Source organism: Erythranthe guttata, chromosome 14 (assembly GCF_056151865.1).
Source record: "Erythranthe guttata isolate IM_541 chromosome 14, IM_541, whole genome shotgun sequence".
NCBI classification, from domain to species: domain Eukaryota; kingdom Viridiplantae; phylum Streptophyta; class Magnoliopsida; order Lamiales; family Phrymaceae; genus Erythranthe; species Erythranthe guttata.
In genome coordinates, this window is record NC_142546.1 from 20,117,639 (window position 1) to 20,133,443 (window position 15,805).

The window sequence follows — 15,805 nt, forward strand, 5'->3', positions numbered from 1 at the left end:
TAAGGATGCAAAATACCAAAATGGTATAGTTCAAGGGTGCAAAGTGCCAAAAACCCTTTTCAATTTGCCGTTTGAAAATGTTGTTAAGTTGGATGGAAAAAGTCACGACTCACGAGGCATGTGATAATGCACTTCAACCCCCATTTTACCTGTATTATTTATTTAGCCCTAATATCATATTTTTACTTGCAATTTTGTCTAAAGAAAATAAAATTGGATAAATCTACTAAAAAGGTAAAATAACATAAATAACCTTGGAGGAATTTTAGTAATTGGTACATTATATTTTATTTAAAAATATTATATATTTCTGTATCTTATATTTTTTTAATCCAAACATGAAAAACAAAAAAAATCAAGAAATACTCATACAAGCCGTGAGTGAAACACGCGATCTACTCATAAGGGTTTTATTGTCTTGGACTAAAAAATATAGGGGTAAATATTAATATTTTTTAACACGGGTACTTTTTTATAGTTAGACCTATAATATGGGTGTCGCTTGAAAAAAAAAACTCATATTTGAGATGAACAAAAAGTATTGAAAGAAGAAGACGAAGAAGGAATCAGGAGAGTGAGAAACACTCATAGGGTTTTTGCAAATTATTTTAAGGACATTTTACGCAACAGGAGTACCAATTGGTACTCACATTTTTTTCTTTTTATGTGCAAAATTGTAGGAATATATAAAATTGGGGCTAAATCATAAAAAGATTTAAAAAGGGGGTTGAAATAGCATGTTCACGTGCTTTTTCTATCCAAACTAATGTCAAAATCAAACGGTGGACTAAAAGTGTAAAAAAACTTGTTATTTGAGGACCAATTTCGTGGCAAAAAAAATTTAAGAACCAAAATCATAAAAGGTGTAGATATACGAACCAAAACTGTAATTTTCCCGTTTAATACCAAGTATATTTTGTATTGGTAAAATTACAGACTTCATTTCTTTAAGTTTGTACTAATTTTATATTTGCTCCCTTATATTTTAATAATTATGCACTTTTAGTAATTTTCGACGTTAGCCCAGTCAAGGCAGTAATGAGGACATGTTTGATTCCGTTAGCACTTACGAAAAAATGACGGAAATGATTAAAATTGTTGAATTTTTGAAAGATAAATTACACCTATACCCCTGAGGTATATTAAAATAACTTTAAGGTCCATGTGATATTGGTAATTGCAGCCACACCCCTGAAACAATTACCGAAGCCAAGATTTCATGTCCTGGGGACCGATAGGAACTATATTTGTTTTTTTTCCGTGGGGCCGTTAATGCTACCATAGACGAAAATTATTAATCTTATATAAAATAATAAGAATTTAAGAAATATTTAGGAGAGTCATGACAGCCCCTAACTCTATATTGTCTTCAACACTGCCTGAAATTAATAGTTCGTTAGAACCCTTACGGAATAAATTATCCAATGCATTATTCCGCTAGAGTTTCTAACAATGTTTTAAGGGGTAATTGTAATTACCGGTACTAGATGGACCTTAAAGTTATTTTAATATATCTCATAAGTGTAGGTGTAATTTACCCAATTTTTAAAATACGAGGAACCAAATATGTTTTCTATGAACATGGGGGATTAAATGTGAAATCGATACAAATTTGAAGAATGAAAACTATATTTTTCCATTTTATATTTTACATTGTTCATTTTTCTTTCTCTTTTCCGAAATAAATACTCAGAGTTGCACTATAGCAAAAATATATGGAGTTCTTATTAAAAATATATTATTTTAAATTGCTAAAAAAATCTCCTATTACATTAAACTTTCTCGTAATACTTTTTATATAACTGAAACATGATGAATCGTATGTTGAAGTGCAAACAATGTCCCACATCGGTTTAATATGGGAAAGATCAATGGTTTATAAGGAGAGGATAACACCTCCATTGGTGTGAGACCTTTTGGGAAAATCCAAGAGCAAAACTAATTTGGCCCGACCCAAATTGGACAATATTATACCAATGTGGAGTTTATGCTAGCCTGGCGTGACCCAACAATGGTATCCCTTTGTTAGAGGCTTGGTGCGCGGCGGCTCGATGAGCTCCAGGTGAGAGGCTCGGTGGTCCTTTGTGGTCCGATCTCTATGATGGTAAAATTCATGTATCTACATTTTCAGGACATGCCATTTTCCCGTATCACCGTTTTCGTGTCCGTACTATGAATCATTAGCAAACAATCACATTTGGAATTTTGGAGAGATAAGATAATAAGTATTTGAAAACTGAAAAATATATTATGATTAGAGCAACTTCATATCAAACTAAAAAACTACCACTTTGATGCTCTAAAATTAAAAAAATCCTTCTCCAATGAAGGCATTAAAGTGAGAATTATTTTGATACTTAACTACCCCGAGGTGCAAAAATACTCGCTGAAAAATGAGGGCTCAAAAATATAACCACCCAATTAACCTATAACTATTTGACACATGACATTTAAAAATATAATTATTCATATACTAAAAATTTGATAATATATTTGATAATTGTGGTTGGAGTGAATTTTTGTTTAAAATGTATCAAAGTATTATATCAAACATCAAATAAATATTTAATGCTTCATTTTAATATCTGCCATTGGAGTTGCTCTTATTAATTTTTTTGATGAATATACTATGACTATTTTAACTTTAAACTGATCCGCAAAGTTCCAAAACCTCTTATATAAAATTTCAATATTAAATGCATAAAAACTAAAAATAGATTTCCGCTGCCGGGATTCGAACCCGGAATATCAACGCTCGATAGATTGGGATATTTGCCAAGTGCTACAGCGGAATGTTTGATAGGTTAGTCAATTTCTATGTTTTATCTAAAATATTGGCTAAAATAACAAAAATAAATTTCCATTGGTAATACCAAAATTTTGCACCAAAAGACGAAATTTCTCGCCTCTAGATCCCTCATTCCTTTGTCCGACGTGTATTTGATAGAAGAAGTAAATCATGGTGACTAATATTCAGTTAATTAATAATCTTGCTTAAATAATATTTTTTTTCAACTCATAAAAATGTGTTGGTGTAAATGTAATTTTGTTAGAGCTCAACATTAAATTATTAATTTTATTGTTGTTTTACAGTTATATTAAGTTTTATCAGTTTCAATGCACTCAATTATATGTTCGTAAATCAACATCTTTGAAAATACATAATTTCTTTCAAGTCGTTCAAAAGATATTCAACATCCATTCATTCTATTAAGATAATTCAATTACATAATATTAGATTTTGGATTCTTTAATTTCACTATCTAACGGTTCATCCAAAGTTTTTAAAGCCATGTTATCAGTTGGTCAAAGTTTACAATGACGAAAATAATTTGGAATTGTATTTGCATAAACATGGCAATGAGAAAAAAAAAAAACCGAAAACTCGACCCAAATATAAAAAAATCGAACCATTATTAACTGTCCTGAGGTACAATCAAAATCGTTGGTTTAGGTGTTTCTACTTTAGAAATCCAAAATTTTCGGTTCGTAGATGGTTTTTCGATCAAACAATTGTATCGTTAAACCGAGCCGAACCAAAAGATAGTTCACAATTAATATTTTTTTTTTTTGAGCAGCAAAAATTATGTGTCTCTTGTGAGTGCCTCCTCTTTTGTGCATGTTTTACTTTCACCATAACACATTTTATCTGGAGCCAAAAAAATAAATAAGCAACATGTTTAGAACCTAGTAAACAGTTATGAGAGAGGGCCCGGCCCGAATACTTACATGTTATGGCCCGCTTGAAAAAATAGATGCAGATCAAGGATTATCTACTGCCATTGTCTGCCATGAGAAGAATCCGAAAAGCTTGACGACTGTAGGAATTAACAAGTAAAAGTTTTAGCTAAAAGAATTTCCCATAATTTCGATAACACAGTGCTCGAGAATTTTTATAATACCTGTAGTTTATACATAATGCAACAATAGGTCAGCCGAAGAATTCTTTAGCCTGCAGCTCTGTCCTAAATGAACATCTCCGAAAAGATACCTACAATATTCGTAAATCATAATCCAATAGCCTGCATTCTTCTATAGGATAATGAATTGCTTTTTTATCGGAAGAAGAATTATACCTGTATTCACAAGTCTCGGGCAAAGCACACCGAGCTTTTCCATAATCCCAGTAGCAGTCTTCGTCTCTCAAGGGACCACGAGTCGCTGTTTACGTAAAATCATTTAAAGGGAAAAAAGAAAAGAAAAGAAGATGGTGACGGAAGAAAAAAAGTTGCGATAGTTAAACCTTTTGTGACAAATTTGGATGTTTTATCGGGATGAGTATCGTGCCACATCTCAAGCCACAGCTCTCGCATTAATACTGAAGATCGAACGATGTTCCTGTGATTTGCTGTCAATAAGATCATTTGATTAGACGAAAGAAATTACAGGAAATGAATAAACTGGAAATATGACAAGATCAAACCTATGCCTCGTTTGGTTGCCAAGAGAAGCTTAAATAATCTAATAAAACCCAATTATATTATTGGACCTTCGATGATCCAATAAAAAACATGCCTACAAGGCAAGATAAGTCACGAAAACATAATATTTGTGGATCGACCCGGCAAGTTATTGGGGATACCAAACATCAAACAAAGTCCAATTATTTAGTTAATCATGACTAATCTCCCCAACCAAACGAGGCCTAATGATATTAAACATAAGAGTTAGGACCTAAACAGCTGGATTACCTTTGTCAAGCTCCCAAACAGCTGTTCTCTTTCCCGGAAGACTTTCAGAGTCTTCATAATAGGTTATGTACTTCACTCTAGGAGATCTTTTCATGTCGGGAATTATATCCATTTCAGGCTCGTGTTCTACATTTAATTGCACTTGCACATCCGAACCATCATGTTCCGACTGCAATGTTTTAACACATCATTAGCTGAACTGGAGAAAAGCTTGATCACGATGAGTTGCATCCTTGTTCGATCTTTTATTTTATCATCTAACATATCGCACTTACTGCAATGAGAGGTATATATGTAGCAAAAACAAACAAAACTAATAGGTCTCGAGAGTAATTGAGAACACAAACTGCTGCTTTTAGGACTTAGGAGGCAGATAGCATAAGCATCATTTGGCTTGAGAATTAACCAATCGTTTAACCAAAGTAACACAAAGGTATGTAATCAGGAAAGTAGTCGTAAAATATCTACTAAACTCATTAGATTCAGTAGATGCTACAGAAAAAAAAAAAAAAAAAAAAAAAAACATATATATATATATATATATATTAACACCTGAGGAGCTCTTGTTATGTTTACTTTTGATCCAAGCCAGTTCTTGCACCAAGAGAGGGAATGATACGGTACCTAGATACGAGATTGGCCTCAGTAAGTGAAACAGACAAACGACAAAATGAACATTAGAACATTCTAGAATTTCAACTCTATGCTTATTATACCGTTTCATCCCCACTTGCAGCACCAGGGTTTCCTTCAACCAGATTGCCTGACCTAAATCAACGAAAATAACTCATAAAACCCGAGACAGTCTATAACAACAACCAGTCAATGCAAGTCAAAAGGAGTGCATAAAACGAATAGATTCAATAGTTGTTGCATCATAGAATGGCCGCAAGTTCTCAAACTTTGGGTTTCTGTTAATAGTTGCAGTGTTGTATCAACACTCTGTACTGCTCGTTTTCAAGCACATATTATCAAGGGGCTTCAAGAAAACAAATTGAAGTGCAAACAGTTAGTTTATCATGAATTATAATGAACTTTCACCCAAGGCAATCAGGATATCGGTCAATTCTTTGGTTTTCCCGCATGTACAAATCTATACATGACGAGATAACGATAAACAAAGGCCCAAACTTTTAATGATTGGGAAAGCAAAACAACGAGACAGCAAACACTCTATCTTTTTTTTTTTTTTTTTTTTTTTTTTGTGTGTGTGTATTAACTATTAACATAGACTAAGTATGCAACATTTAATGATTTTCAGATGTCAATTCACCTCGAGTATAAAGATCCTTCAATCTCGTAAATTACATCAGTTACTATCCAGTTATCAGGATAAGGCTTCCCACTTGGCGCAAAATAGTAACCCACCTGTTATATAACATGATAAGAAACACCAAAGACATCATCAACATCAAAGTCGGGCATCAAATGAGTTCATCTCAATAAGGGTCAATTCTATAAGACTTCATTTGGATTGAAGGTGAAACTTTCAAGTTCATAACTAATAAACTCGTTTGGATAAACTAATTTTATATTACAGTATCTAAAATTTTTGGATCTCGATTTGACTTATTTGTTAACTCTAAATCCTTCCATCCAAATACAGCCTAAATGAACTATATAAATACAAAAGTACCATTAAGAAACATGTATACCTCCGTTTTTGAATCTATTCCATATATGCAAAAGATGTTCTTCAACGGAGGTCTATCCCAAGGAGTCAAAGGATTTAGAACCGGGTCACCGTGATATGATCTGAAATATTTCAAGGAAGAACGTCAATACTGTAATAGATCACAAATATAACAATTACGTCTGCATATATATTTTGCTGCTCTGGTTGACATCATATTTATATCAACGAAATATTCTGAAATGGAAGCTCAGAGAAGCAAAAGAATGGTGGTAACGGACGATGGCAACTTACTTGTCTAACTGGTACATAAGTCGTTTACTGTCAGGGTCATAATCTGCTATAGCTTTGAAGAAGGTTCCATCTGACACTTCACGAGCAGAAAACGACAACTGAGTTGGATATCCACACTCCGTGTCGGTCTTATTAGCCTGCGCTACTTCCAAAAACGAAGGATAAGCTTCGTTTCCTGGCGAGTCGGTAAATGGAGCATGTTAAACCATTGAAATTTGAAAGTTAATATACCATGCCGTGCAAGGCTGCATCTCCTACCTCTAATTGTAGGAATTTCAATGTTGACTATATTTGTTGGCCATCCAGAGAAGTTAGATTGAAACTCGTGTTCGTCACAAACGTATGCAAAGCGAGCCTTTTTGCTCCCGCCAGAGAGATGCTTCGAGTAAGCGTTCTCTGTTCTACAGTGTTTTGAAAATGGCATCATCCATATTGAAGAGCCAAACGAGTTGAACATCAATCGAGCAGTTCCCTGATATTTGAGACTTTATAATAAGCAGGAACGAAAAAAAATTGAAATACAGGCACCAAAAGTAAATTTATGGACCTCGGAAACTGGGAGACCGAATGTATATCCTGATAATGTTGCTTTGATAGTCTCGATTGAACCAAGAAGAGGAGCACCTGAAGCCAGTTGAAAGGAGCAACTTATGCTTAAATGCATGCTACAATAGTTCTAAATATTTGATCGATTAGTCAAAGCAAGTTACAAGTATACCAACAGCAAAGAACGCATGAATGTGTTCATCTAGCCATGCTATGTACTGTTTAGGGGCAATTTCCAGTTTCAACCACTCCAGAAAGTATCTAAAGACATTATTTCCCATCGAGTGAGCAAAAACTATGCACGGCCCACCACGTAGCTTGAGAGCCGTTTCAAAAGTCAACCTGCAAAATTCAATGCATATTTAGTTTTCAATTTAATCTAAATAAATGCATAGCATTCTCAGTAATAAATTTATAATTGGCCTAAGTTCGATACGATAAGACCTACTCTTCATAACCAACACTACTGATCTCACTTTTTTTTTCGTTCTTTCTCTAAGTATTATGTGAAAATTTTTTTTCTTCGTCAAATGACGCAGCAATAAGAACATGTGCTAACAAAAAATAGGAGATGTTGAACGTAAATACTTTAATTTATGAAAATAAAGGTCGCGCTCCTCGAGTTTGGATGGTGATAGTCGCCAGTCATACGGAACAGCAATAATAGCATTAGCCTCTATACCAAACTCAATGCACCACTTGACCCAATCTTTCCACACTGAAGAAAGAGGACCTGCAAAATACAGATGATCTTGATGATATCAACTAAATGAAAAATAAATCAAATCATTTAACCAGGTACAGACTATATATCTATTTTACGAGTGATGAAATCATTTCAAAAGAGATTAAATAGGTTCCCACCAATCAAACATCCAATTCCATATTTACGCCGCTACTTAGACATAAATGCACAGTGAAAAAGTAGTACAAACTCAAAACGTGAAGTACTTTAATTGTGAAACATCAGTATAGAATTCGAACTTCTTAGGCCTCGTTTGGTTGCCAAGGTAGGATTAGCCAAGATTGTATTATTGGACCATGGAAGGTCCAGTAAAAAAGTTTCTCAAAGGCAAGATAAGCCATGATCACATAATATATCCAGGTCGACCCGGGAAGTTATTGGGTCCAGTTATTTAGTTAATCATGGCTAATCTCCCCAACCAAACGAGGCCTTAATGGAAGATAACACGGATAATAACATAACGATGGCTGCTTCTGCAGAAATAATTAATCACAAAAATTACTAATTAAACATACCTGTAATGTAGCCTGGGTCGATCTCTGTAATAGCGGAGAGACCGCTATCAGGACGCGACTTGCATTGGGGATGATCCGTTTGGTCGTAAGGATCTAACAACATGCATTTCAGCCAGCAATTTACAGCAGATAGGAGCTGAAAAATGGGAGAGATGAGGAACTAAATATTAATCATTATCCATAACATAAAAGAAAAGGATTAGACGCGAATCACTCAAGATAAAGAGGCTCCATTCATTAATTACTAAAGTATGCTAGCAATCCTTATGCAATAATAAAGTCCCGAAACCCTCGATTAATATATATACTTCTTTCTCTTTGAATACTGCTGGAATCCACAGCCAAACTGCCTAATTATTGACGCTTTGTTCTATGCTACACCGAGTGAAAGTCATCCGGTTATATCCTACCATGCATATGTATACATACATACATATTTTACATGCATCCACATGTATATTTATGTAATAGTGTGTAGACAAAAAAATGGAAAACGACACAGGTGTATTTGGCGCAACATCTTCAAGAGGAGCATTAACTCTCTCGGAACAACCATTTAATTCACAAAATTTAGTAATCATGCAATGTAATCAGAAGAAAATTATAAGAGGAAAGAAGATAAAACACACAGTTAAACCTCTATAAATCAATACAATCGGGACTAGCAAAATTCTATTAATTTAGCAAAATACTAAATTACCGAACTAATAATTTAATACGTTTACTACGACTCGGGACCAGGAGAAATTATTATTTACGCGAGATTATTAATTTATCGAGGTTCAACTGTATTTATCAAACAAATGAGCCAAAAATAAATAAAAATTGAATAACATAAGAAGGTTAGGAAACCAAAAAAAAAAACACAATACGCCACAAAATTTGGAGAAATTAGAGAACCATTGCATACTTTAGTGCTGTCGAGCCAAACCAAATCAAGGGGGTTAAAGTCGAGAGGGGAAAAGGGGCAGTCCAAAATTGACCACGCTCTCAGCTGAGTGGAAGCGAAGCCTGGTATGATTATCCCCGACAGCTTCCCATAGTTTCCGATGAAATCGCCGCCGTCTCTTCCGCTGCTTCCACCGTTCTCCGCCGTTGTCAGGAGGAGGAGGAGAAAGGAGGCGGTTAGGAGTACGATGAGACGCCCTCCCATTGGCCGGGGCGAAGGCTGCGTTTGGCGGACTGACGGTTGAGTTGCGCAAAAATTAGAATTTTGAGCTGTAAATAATTTTGTTTTGTTTTGGGAATAAGATCGCTTTCTGACGTGGCGGAAAATAATTGGGTGTTTGACTGAGGCTTCCGAGTGCCTATACAAACTACAAAGTCAAGATGACAAAATTAAAGACGATAATTTGCATTTACCCCCATAGTTTCTGTAATTTCAAGAAACGGTAATTTGCATTTACCCCCCCATAGTTTCTGTAATTTCAAGAAACCTCCCACTCGGGTTTTGATAATTTCGATTTTTCCACATTTTGATGTTTATGTATTTAGAATAGGGGTGGTAAACGAGCTAAGCCGACTCGAAAAAAGCTGGAACTTAAACTCGAATTTTTTTAGTTGATGGTGAGCTCACGAGCCCTATTTTTTATTTAAATAATTTATAATAATATAGAAATACTATAAAAAGAACATATTAATATAAAAAAAATATGTATAATTACAACTTATTGTTTATTTTGTAATTTATTTATTGTAATCAAAATAGTTTTTAATAATAAAAAATTAATAATTATAAAAAAAACCCTAAAATGAGTCGCCAAAATATATGAGCTCTGCTCGTTCACACCCTAAATTTAGAATGCAATCCATCTATATCTACAGTAGAAACTTGTTCATTAAATAATTGATTAGTTAACAATTTGCTTAAATAATATTTGTCATTGGTCTCGACCAGGAAAATTTGTGGTAAGCTAATATTTTTTTAAAGTTATAAGATAATACATTTACGAGATTTCATATAAACCCCATATATTAGTTTATATCGATTAGTTAATCCAAGTATAGTCAAGAATATGTACCCTTTTTAGAGGTATACGGTTTTTTAACTAAGAAAAACGCGTGTGGTTTTCTCTCAAATTAATGTCTGCTCTTTAATAGTAATATTTAAAAAGACTTACTGATAAATTCGGGTTTATACACTTTTAGTTTTAGGTAATTCCTTCGTTGCTTGCCTATACTGGATTAGATTTAATTAAACAAGACTAGATTAATTGCCTACTTATTAAATAATTATTTACTTATTAAGATGTTTGGTTCCTTTAGTTTAGATCTTGAATTAAAATTGGTAAATATTAGTATTTTAAGTAAGAAGTCTACAAAATATTTTACATAACAAAATTAAGTTATTATTTTAAGGATATATTTTTCTCCTCTTTTTATTTTTGGTTATTCTACTTATTTTACGGGTATAATATCTAGTATCTACAAGATAATTTAGTAAAGTTCCAGGATTTGATTTTGAAAATATTAAAGAAAAGGAATGATTGGAAACTTTGGATTCGGTAATAATTAATTATGGGATTAAGTAATTAATGACGGGATGGTGGGCCCCACTGATTAGAGATACTACTATAAAGAACAAAAAAGGAAACAGCAACGGATACTAAAATCCCCCATCCATTATTATTAATAATCAAATTCTGTAACGGTCACTTCCTTTTTCACCTAAACCCTAGCTTGAACACCCCTTTAGCATCTCCCCCTCTCTCTTCCATCGTCGGTAATTCTCTGAAATTATTGAATTTTCTTTGCTAGATGGGGTGTTTTCTTGGATGTTTGGGCGGTGCGAAGGATCAAAAACGCCGCCGGCAGCAGAGGACTCATCGCGGCGGAAGTCCTCGTGTCCAAGTAAAGACCTCTCTCTCTCTCTCTCTCTCTCTCTCTCTCTCTCTCTCTCTCTCTCTCTCTCTCTCTCCTTTCCCTTTATACATGATTGTGGAGCAGAATTGCGTAGGAAAGCGGTGAAATTATTGCGTTTGCTGTTTGATTTTATGGTTTTTTCAGTAATTGGATTGATTCGATCGGGGGGTTTTGATTGTGTGGGTTAAATTAATGATGTTATACTTTTGATGCTTATCTGATAAATTCCTCGATTATCCGGAGCTGGACCAATTGCGTTATTTAATCGAAGATTTTACTCCTTTTCTGCTTGTTAATCTAGCCCTGTCTGTATGATTGGTTTTAGCGATGATGTTTTTTTTTTCCTAATTTTTGTTATTTCGGTAAATCAATGAAAAGAACTCGAGAAAGGGTTTCCTACTTTCGTCTTTCCTTTAGCAAATTGTTTTTCGGGTCGATAATTTGACTGCCTTATTTTCTCTTGTTATGAAATTAGTGATGATAGATAAGCTGATATTGCCCATCCTTTTTTTTTTTTTTTCTAAATTGTTTATATTGGTGCTTTATATTCTGAGGTGAGTCAATAATTAAATTTCTGAATTTTGACACAGAGAAACAGAGTTCAAAGTGTTCAACAAGAAACCGTAGCCAGTGCCGAACCGACCGTCGCAGAAACACCTCAAACCAACTTGGTTTCGGACTTACAGTAAGTTCCTGCTCTTTCTTCTCGAGTCTTTGATTTGATTGAATTTTAGATTATTGCACTTTACTTTCAAGAAGGCGGAATTCATCTACTGAATATAATAGATCGTCTAGATATTTATGATGAATTTTGATATGTATTTGGTTTCTGAACTAATTTCTTTCACTGCATTGAGAATCGGGTCCGCTTCCCTATTTTATGTCCATCCAATAAATTCAAATTTTTTTTTTTTGCGCAGAAGTAAACCGACTGGAGAGGTACAACTGAGTCCTAGCCCCAGAAAAAGAGTCACATTCAATTCAAACGTCACAACCTACGAGCACGTCTCGGTTCAAGAAAGCATCGATTCTCTACCACACTCTAACGAAGATGTTGACAGAGAATCTGAAGATGAAAATTCAGTCGTAACCAAAAATGTAGTGTCATACCCACCGAATCATAGGTACCATAATGCAAGAGAAAGCGACGATGAAGCTGAAGAGTACGGAGATAGTGACTTGGACGATTTTGATGACTCGGATGATGAATATGATTATGATGACGACGATGATGACATGATTTCTGATGAAGAAGTGTGGAACGAATCGGTTTTAACTACATCAGTGGAGAAAGTCAATGCTGCGTTTGAGTCGAAAGATAGTGCTAGAGACAGAAGAGGTTACGTTAATTCAGTGCTGAACCCTATAGAGAATATTTCTCAGTGGAAAGCTGCAAAGTTGAAAGTGAAGCCACAGGAGAAATTTGCTGCACAGAAGAAAGAAAATCGAGAAATAGCAGTTGATGCAAGTCTTTCTTGGTTAGTGGTTTCACCTGTTGATGATGATAAATTAACATCATCATCATCTGGAAAGAACTTTCCAGAAGGTTCTTCTACTACCGGTTTCAGAAGCTTCCAAGATCGGCCAATTGAAACTGCCGAGACCCACTGGAATCACTCGGCTTCGACAATGCGCTATAACTCAGCCCCTTTTTATAAGAGAGAGGTATTCATGAAATGAGAATGTCGATTTGGATTTCGAACACTTCGAAACCACATACATACCGGGTGGAGCTTGTGAGATTGATTTATTTATCTGTTTCTACTATTTTTTTATTATTTAAAGAGAAGGTTTGTTGTTGTGTGTGAATTCTTCTACTACAGGGGACATCTATACAAAATTTAATTTGTTTGTTGTACATTCTATTCTATGTATTGAAGTTTATTTGTTTGTTGAAATGGATTTAAGTGTTGCTTTTGAATATGCAAAGCGTGCTTTACATTAGAACAACTTCTGCGGTAGCATAAAAAACAAGGGTAAACTACGAAAAACCCCTGAACTTAGGCTACTACCTATCTGTAATAACAAAAATTCCCGTTTGATTAATTGTTGATCGAGTCTATTATACATTCAGTTAAATAGGTGAGAAATAAAAGAAATTATCTAATATTGTATAAGGTCTATTTCTTGGAATAAAAAAAATCCGTGATTGGTGTAAGACGGTAACAACCTCAGGAGTTTTTTGGTAATTACAAATAGATAGATGTGGTTTTTGTAATTTAATCTAAGTTTAGGGGGTTTTCGTAATTAGCCCAAAAAACAATAATGTGCTTACTTCTCTTGCACACTTCTCTCTTTCTCTCTCTCACTCCTCCCATAAAACAAAGATAACTAAAATTCTGATATAGAGTATCTATGAAAACATTACATTTGTTTTTAGAAAGGACATGAATAATTTTTTTTAATCCTTTATATTTGAGTTTATTGCAAATCCATTCATTTCAAATCATTCAGTCTAAATGTGATATGTTTTTTAAATATTTGTTTCCTTCTAAAATTAAAGAACTGTAGCATAAAACAGTAAAATAATGTTACTAATTTATTTTAATGTAAGGCTTTAAATTATTAAAACTCTAATTGGGAAAAGGGGGCCACGGCCCCCTAGGAAAGACCACCAAAGAAAAGCCCAAACGGCTTAAGCCCAACCTAAACTCCCTTTGTCACGGTCGAGCTGACGAGAGGATTAGCACCCGAGGGGTCCGAGCAGATCTGACGTTCGGGCAAGGAGGTGCAAGGGTCCCACCATGGACATTAGCGGCTGCGACAGACGCAAGGGGCACATTAACGGAAGGCCGACAATCATACTTTATGCTCCCACCGGCCACCGGTGCATTAAATGCTCTGACACCAGCATTTAATGCTTGAATGACTAGAGACCGCCGGAAGAGTGGAAGACGTGTGGATCAGGCTACTCCTAATAATACGGAGAGAACGGCCATAACTGTCCCAAGGATAATGATGATTCGGGTCACTCGGTAAAGGTATGAGAATGGCGGGTTACACCAACTCGTCCGGGATTTACGCAAGGCCTAATATGTCAAGGTATTATAAATATAGGTTCACACATACCAACATCCAGGTTCTATCCATCTCTTCTAAACTCACTACAAACACTCCACCACTAAAACTGTCTTTAATTCGCTGACTTGATCGTCGGAGTACCAGTCAAGTCATTTGACAATAATAGGTGTTAATAGATTAAATTAGTTTCACACTCGGAATAAGTGTACTTGAAAGAAATTGTAGCATAGTTCATTCTCATTGACCTTATTTTTATTTTATTTTATAGTTGCATAGACCATTGACTTGGTCAATGCGAAAAGTCATTTGACAATAATAGGTGTTAATAGATTAAATTAGTTTCACACTTGGAATAAGTGTACTTGAAAGAAATTGTAGCATAGTTCATTATCATTGACTTTATTTTTATTTTATTTTATAGTTGCATAGACCATTGACGTTGGATTTGTTCGACCCTACACCCGGTGATAAACACCGGGTGGGTCTTCTGCTGCCACGTGTCTCTTTTTTGTATTTTATAATAGATTCCCCACTAGGGTTTACATTTAGGGGTTTTAAAAAAATAAAAAAATGAACATGTGGCAACAGAAGACTCACTCCGTGTTTATCACCGGGTATAGGGTCGAAGGAACCATTGACTTGGTCAATGCGAAATATACATGCTAGTAGTTTGCAATTTGCATGATAAAAAGTAAAAGTATAGTCAAGGAGATGGTGACTCGAAATCATCTCCGCACCACAAATACCAATGATTGGGGTAGGGATGTTTTCTTGGTGAATTTGCAGATTTTTGTTTTTTTTTTTTATTTTAACTGAACAATATTTATTGATTATTTTAATAAAATACGATGGTGAAACTTATTGAAATTGGGATTGAACTTTTAAAATTATGTGTATTTAAAGTAAATATATCAGTAAGAGGGTTGGTAATAAACTTCTGAAAGTTGACAGTTAACTTCTTATTATTAACCGTGACCTTAGACAAGTTTAATGACAAGTCCCCAAAGTTCCCAAATATTCAATTTAAACCACACCAAGTTCATAATTTATGATAGCTTGTCTTTTTGCAACTAGCACTGTGAAAAACATGGTAGCTTGTCTTTTTTTCATAATTTATATTCTTTATTTCAACAAGAACAAAGAGATACACTCAACCCAACCCCTTGTAATGCGTTCAGACGGTTAACAACCACATATTTTTGGTAAACTACGAAAACCCCCCAAAATTTAGATTTAATTACAAAAAACACCTCCTTCTATTCGTTATCACCAAAAATCCCATGAGGTTTGTTTCTGTCTTACACCAACTCTCTTACAGTGTGACTTTTCACGATTTTTTTTTATTCCAGGGAATAGACTTTACACCAATGTTTTGAAAACCGGACCGGACATCGACCCGGTCAAGCTACCGGGTCACGGTTGGACCGGTTCAACCGGGGTCCAACCGGGTTTCGTACATTTTTTTATTTATAATTATTTTATTTATTTAATACCTCAA

At 34.6% G+C, this 15,805-nt stretch overlaps 2 protein-coding genes across 5 annotated transcripts; one reads left to right on the forward strand and one right to left on the reverse strand.

Annotated features, from left to right (window-relative positions):
• Positions 1 to 3,399: 3,399 nt before the first annotated feature.
• On the reverse strand, positions 3,400 to 9,723 carry LOC105950241 (phospholipid--sterol O-acyltransferase). 3 transcript variants are annotated; one of them, XM_012973588.2, is made up of 17 exons: positions 9,335 to 9,723; positions 8,425 to 8,560; positions 7,753 to 7,897; positions 7,337 to 7,506; positions 7,166 to 7,242; positions 6,877 to 7,090; positions 6,619 to 6,793; positions 6,347 to 6,446; positions 5,965 to 6,059; positions 5,408 to 5,459; positions 5,244 to 5,315; positions 4,692 to 4,860; positions 4,244 to 4,348; positions 4,077 to 4,161; positions 3,903 to 3,991; positions 3,730 to 3,818; positions 3,400 to 3,649 (listed from the first exon to the last, which is right to left on the reverse strand). In XM_012973588.2, exons 1-15 carry the CDS (start codon positions 9,575 to 9,577, stop codon positions 3,910 to 3,912), a joined length of 1,920 nt encoding a protein of 639 aa, XP_012829042.2. In that variant the 5' UTR covers positions 9,578 to 9,723; the 3' UTR covers positions 3,400 to 3,649; positions 3,730 to 3,818; positions 3,903 to 3,909. The 3 variants fall into 3 exon arrangements, with proteins under 3 accessions (XP_012829042.2, XP_088669317.1, XP_088669316.1); XM_088813191.1 differs by having other exon boundaries at positions 4,244 to 4,338; positions 9,335 to 9,643; XM_088813190.1 differs by having other exon boundaries at positions 6,619 to 6,760; positions 9,335 to 9,642.
• Positions 9,724 to 11,024: 1,301 nt separating this feature from the next.
• LOC105950137 (uncharacterized) lies at positions 11,025 to 13,184 on the forward strand. 2 transcript variants are annotated; one of them, XM_012973454.2, is made up of 3 exons: positions 11,025 to 11,274; positions 11,877 to 11,971; positions 12,207 to 13,184. In XM_012973454.2, exons 1-3 carry the CDS (start codon positions 11,182 to 11,184, stop codon positions 12,964 to 12,966), a joined length of 948 nt encoding a protein of 315 aa, XP_012828908.2. In that variant the 5' UTR covers positions 11,025 to 11,181; the 3' UTR covers positions 12,967 to 13,184. The 2 variants fall into 2 exon arrangements, with proteins under 2 accessions (XP_012828908.2, XP_012828909.2); XM_012973455.2 differs by having other exon boundaries at positions 11,059 to 11,274; positions 12,210 to 13,184.
• The last annotated feature ends 2,621 nt before the right edge of the window (positions 13,185 to 15,805 follow it).

Bases quoted from the DNA above. Each gene is read 5' to 3' on its own strand.
- LOC105950241 (XM_012973588.2), bottom strand. From the start codon at position 9,577: ATGGGAGGGCGTCTCATCGTACTCCTAACCGCCTCCTTTCTCCTCCTC. The intron at 5,460-5,964 runs GTGAATTGACAT...TCGTTGATTTAG, and splicing joins GAAGGATCTTTATACTCGAG to GTCAGGCAATCTGGTTGAAG. The intron at 4,349-4,691 runs GTAATCCAGCTG...TCTTATTGACAG, and splicing joins TGTTTGGGAGCTTGACAAAG to CAAATCACAGGAACATCGTT.
- LOC105950137 (XM_012973454.2), top strand. From the start codon at position 11,182: ATGGGGTGTTTTCTTGGATGTTTGGGCGGTGCGAAGGATCAAAAACGC. The intron at 11,275-11,876 runs GTAAAGACCTCT...ATTTTGACACAG, and splicing joins GCGGAAGTCCTCGTGTCCAA to AGAAACAGAGTTCAAAGTGT. The intron at 11,972-12,206 runs GTAAGTTCCTGC...TTTTTTGCGCAG, and splicing joins AACTTGGTTTCGGACTTACA to AAGTAAACCGACTGGAGAGG.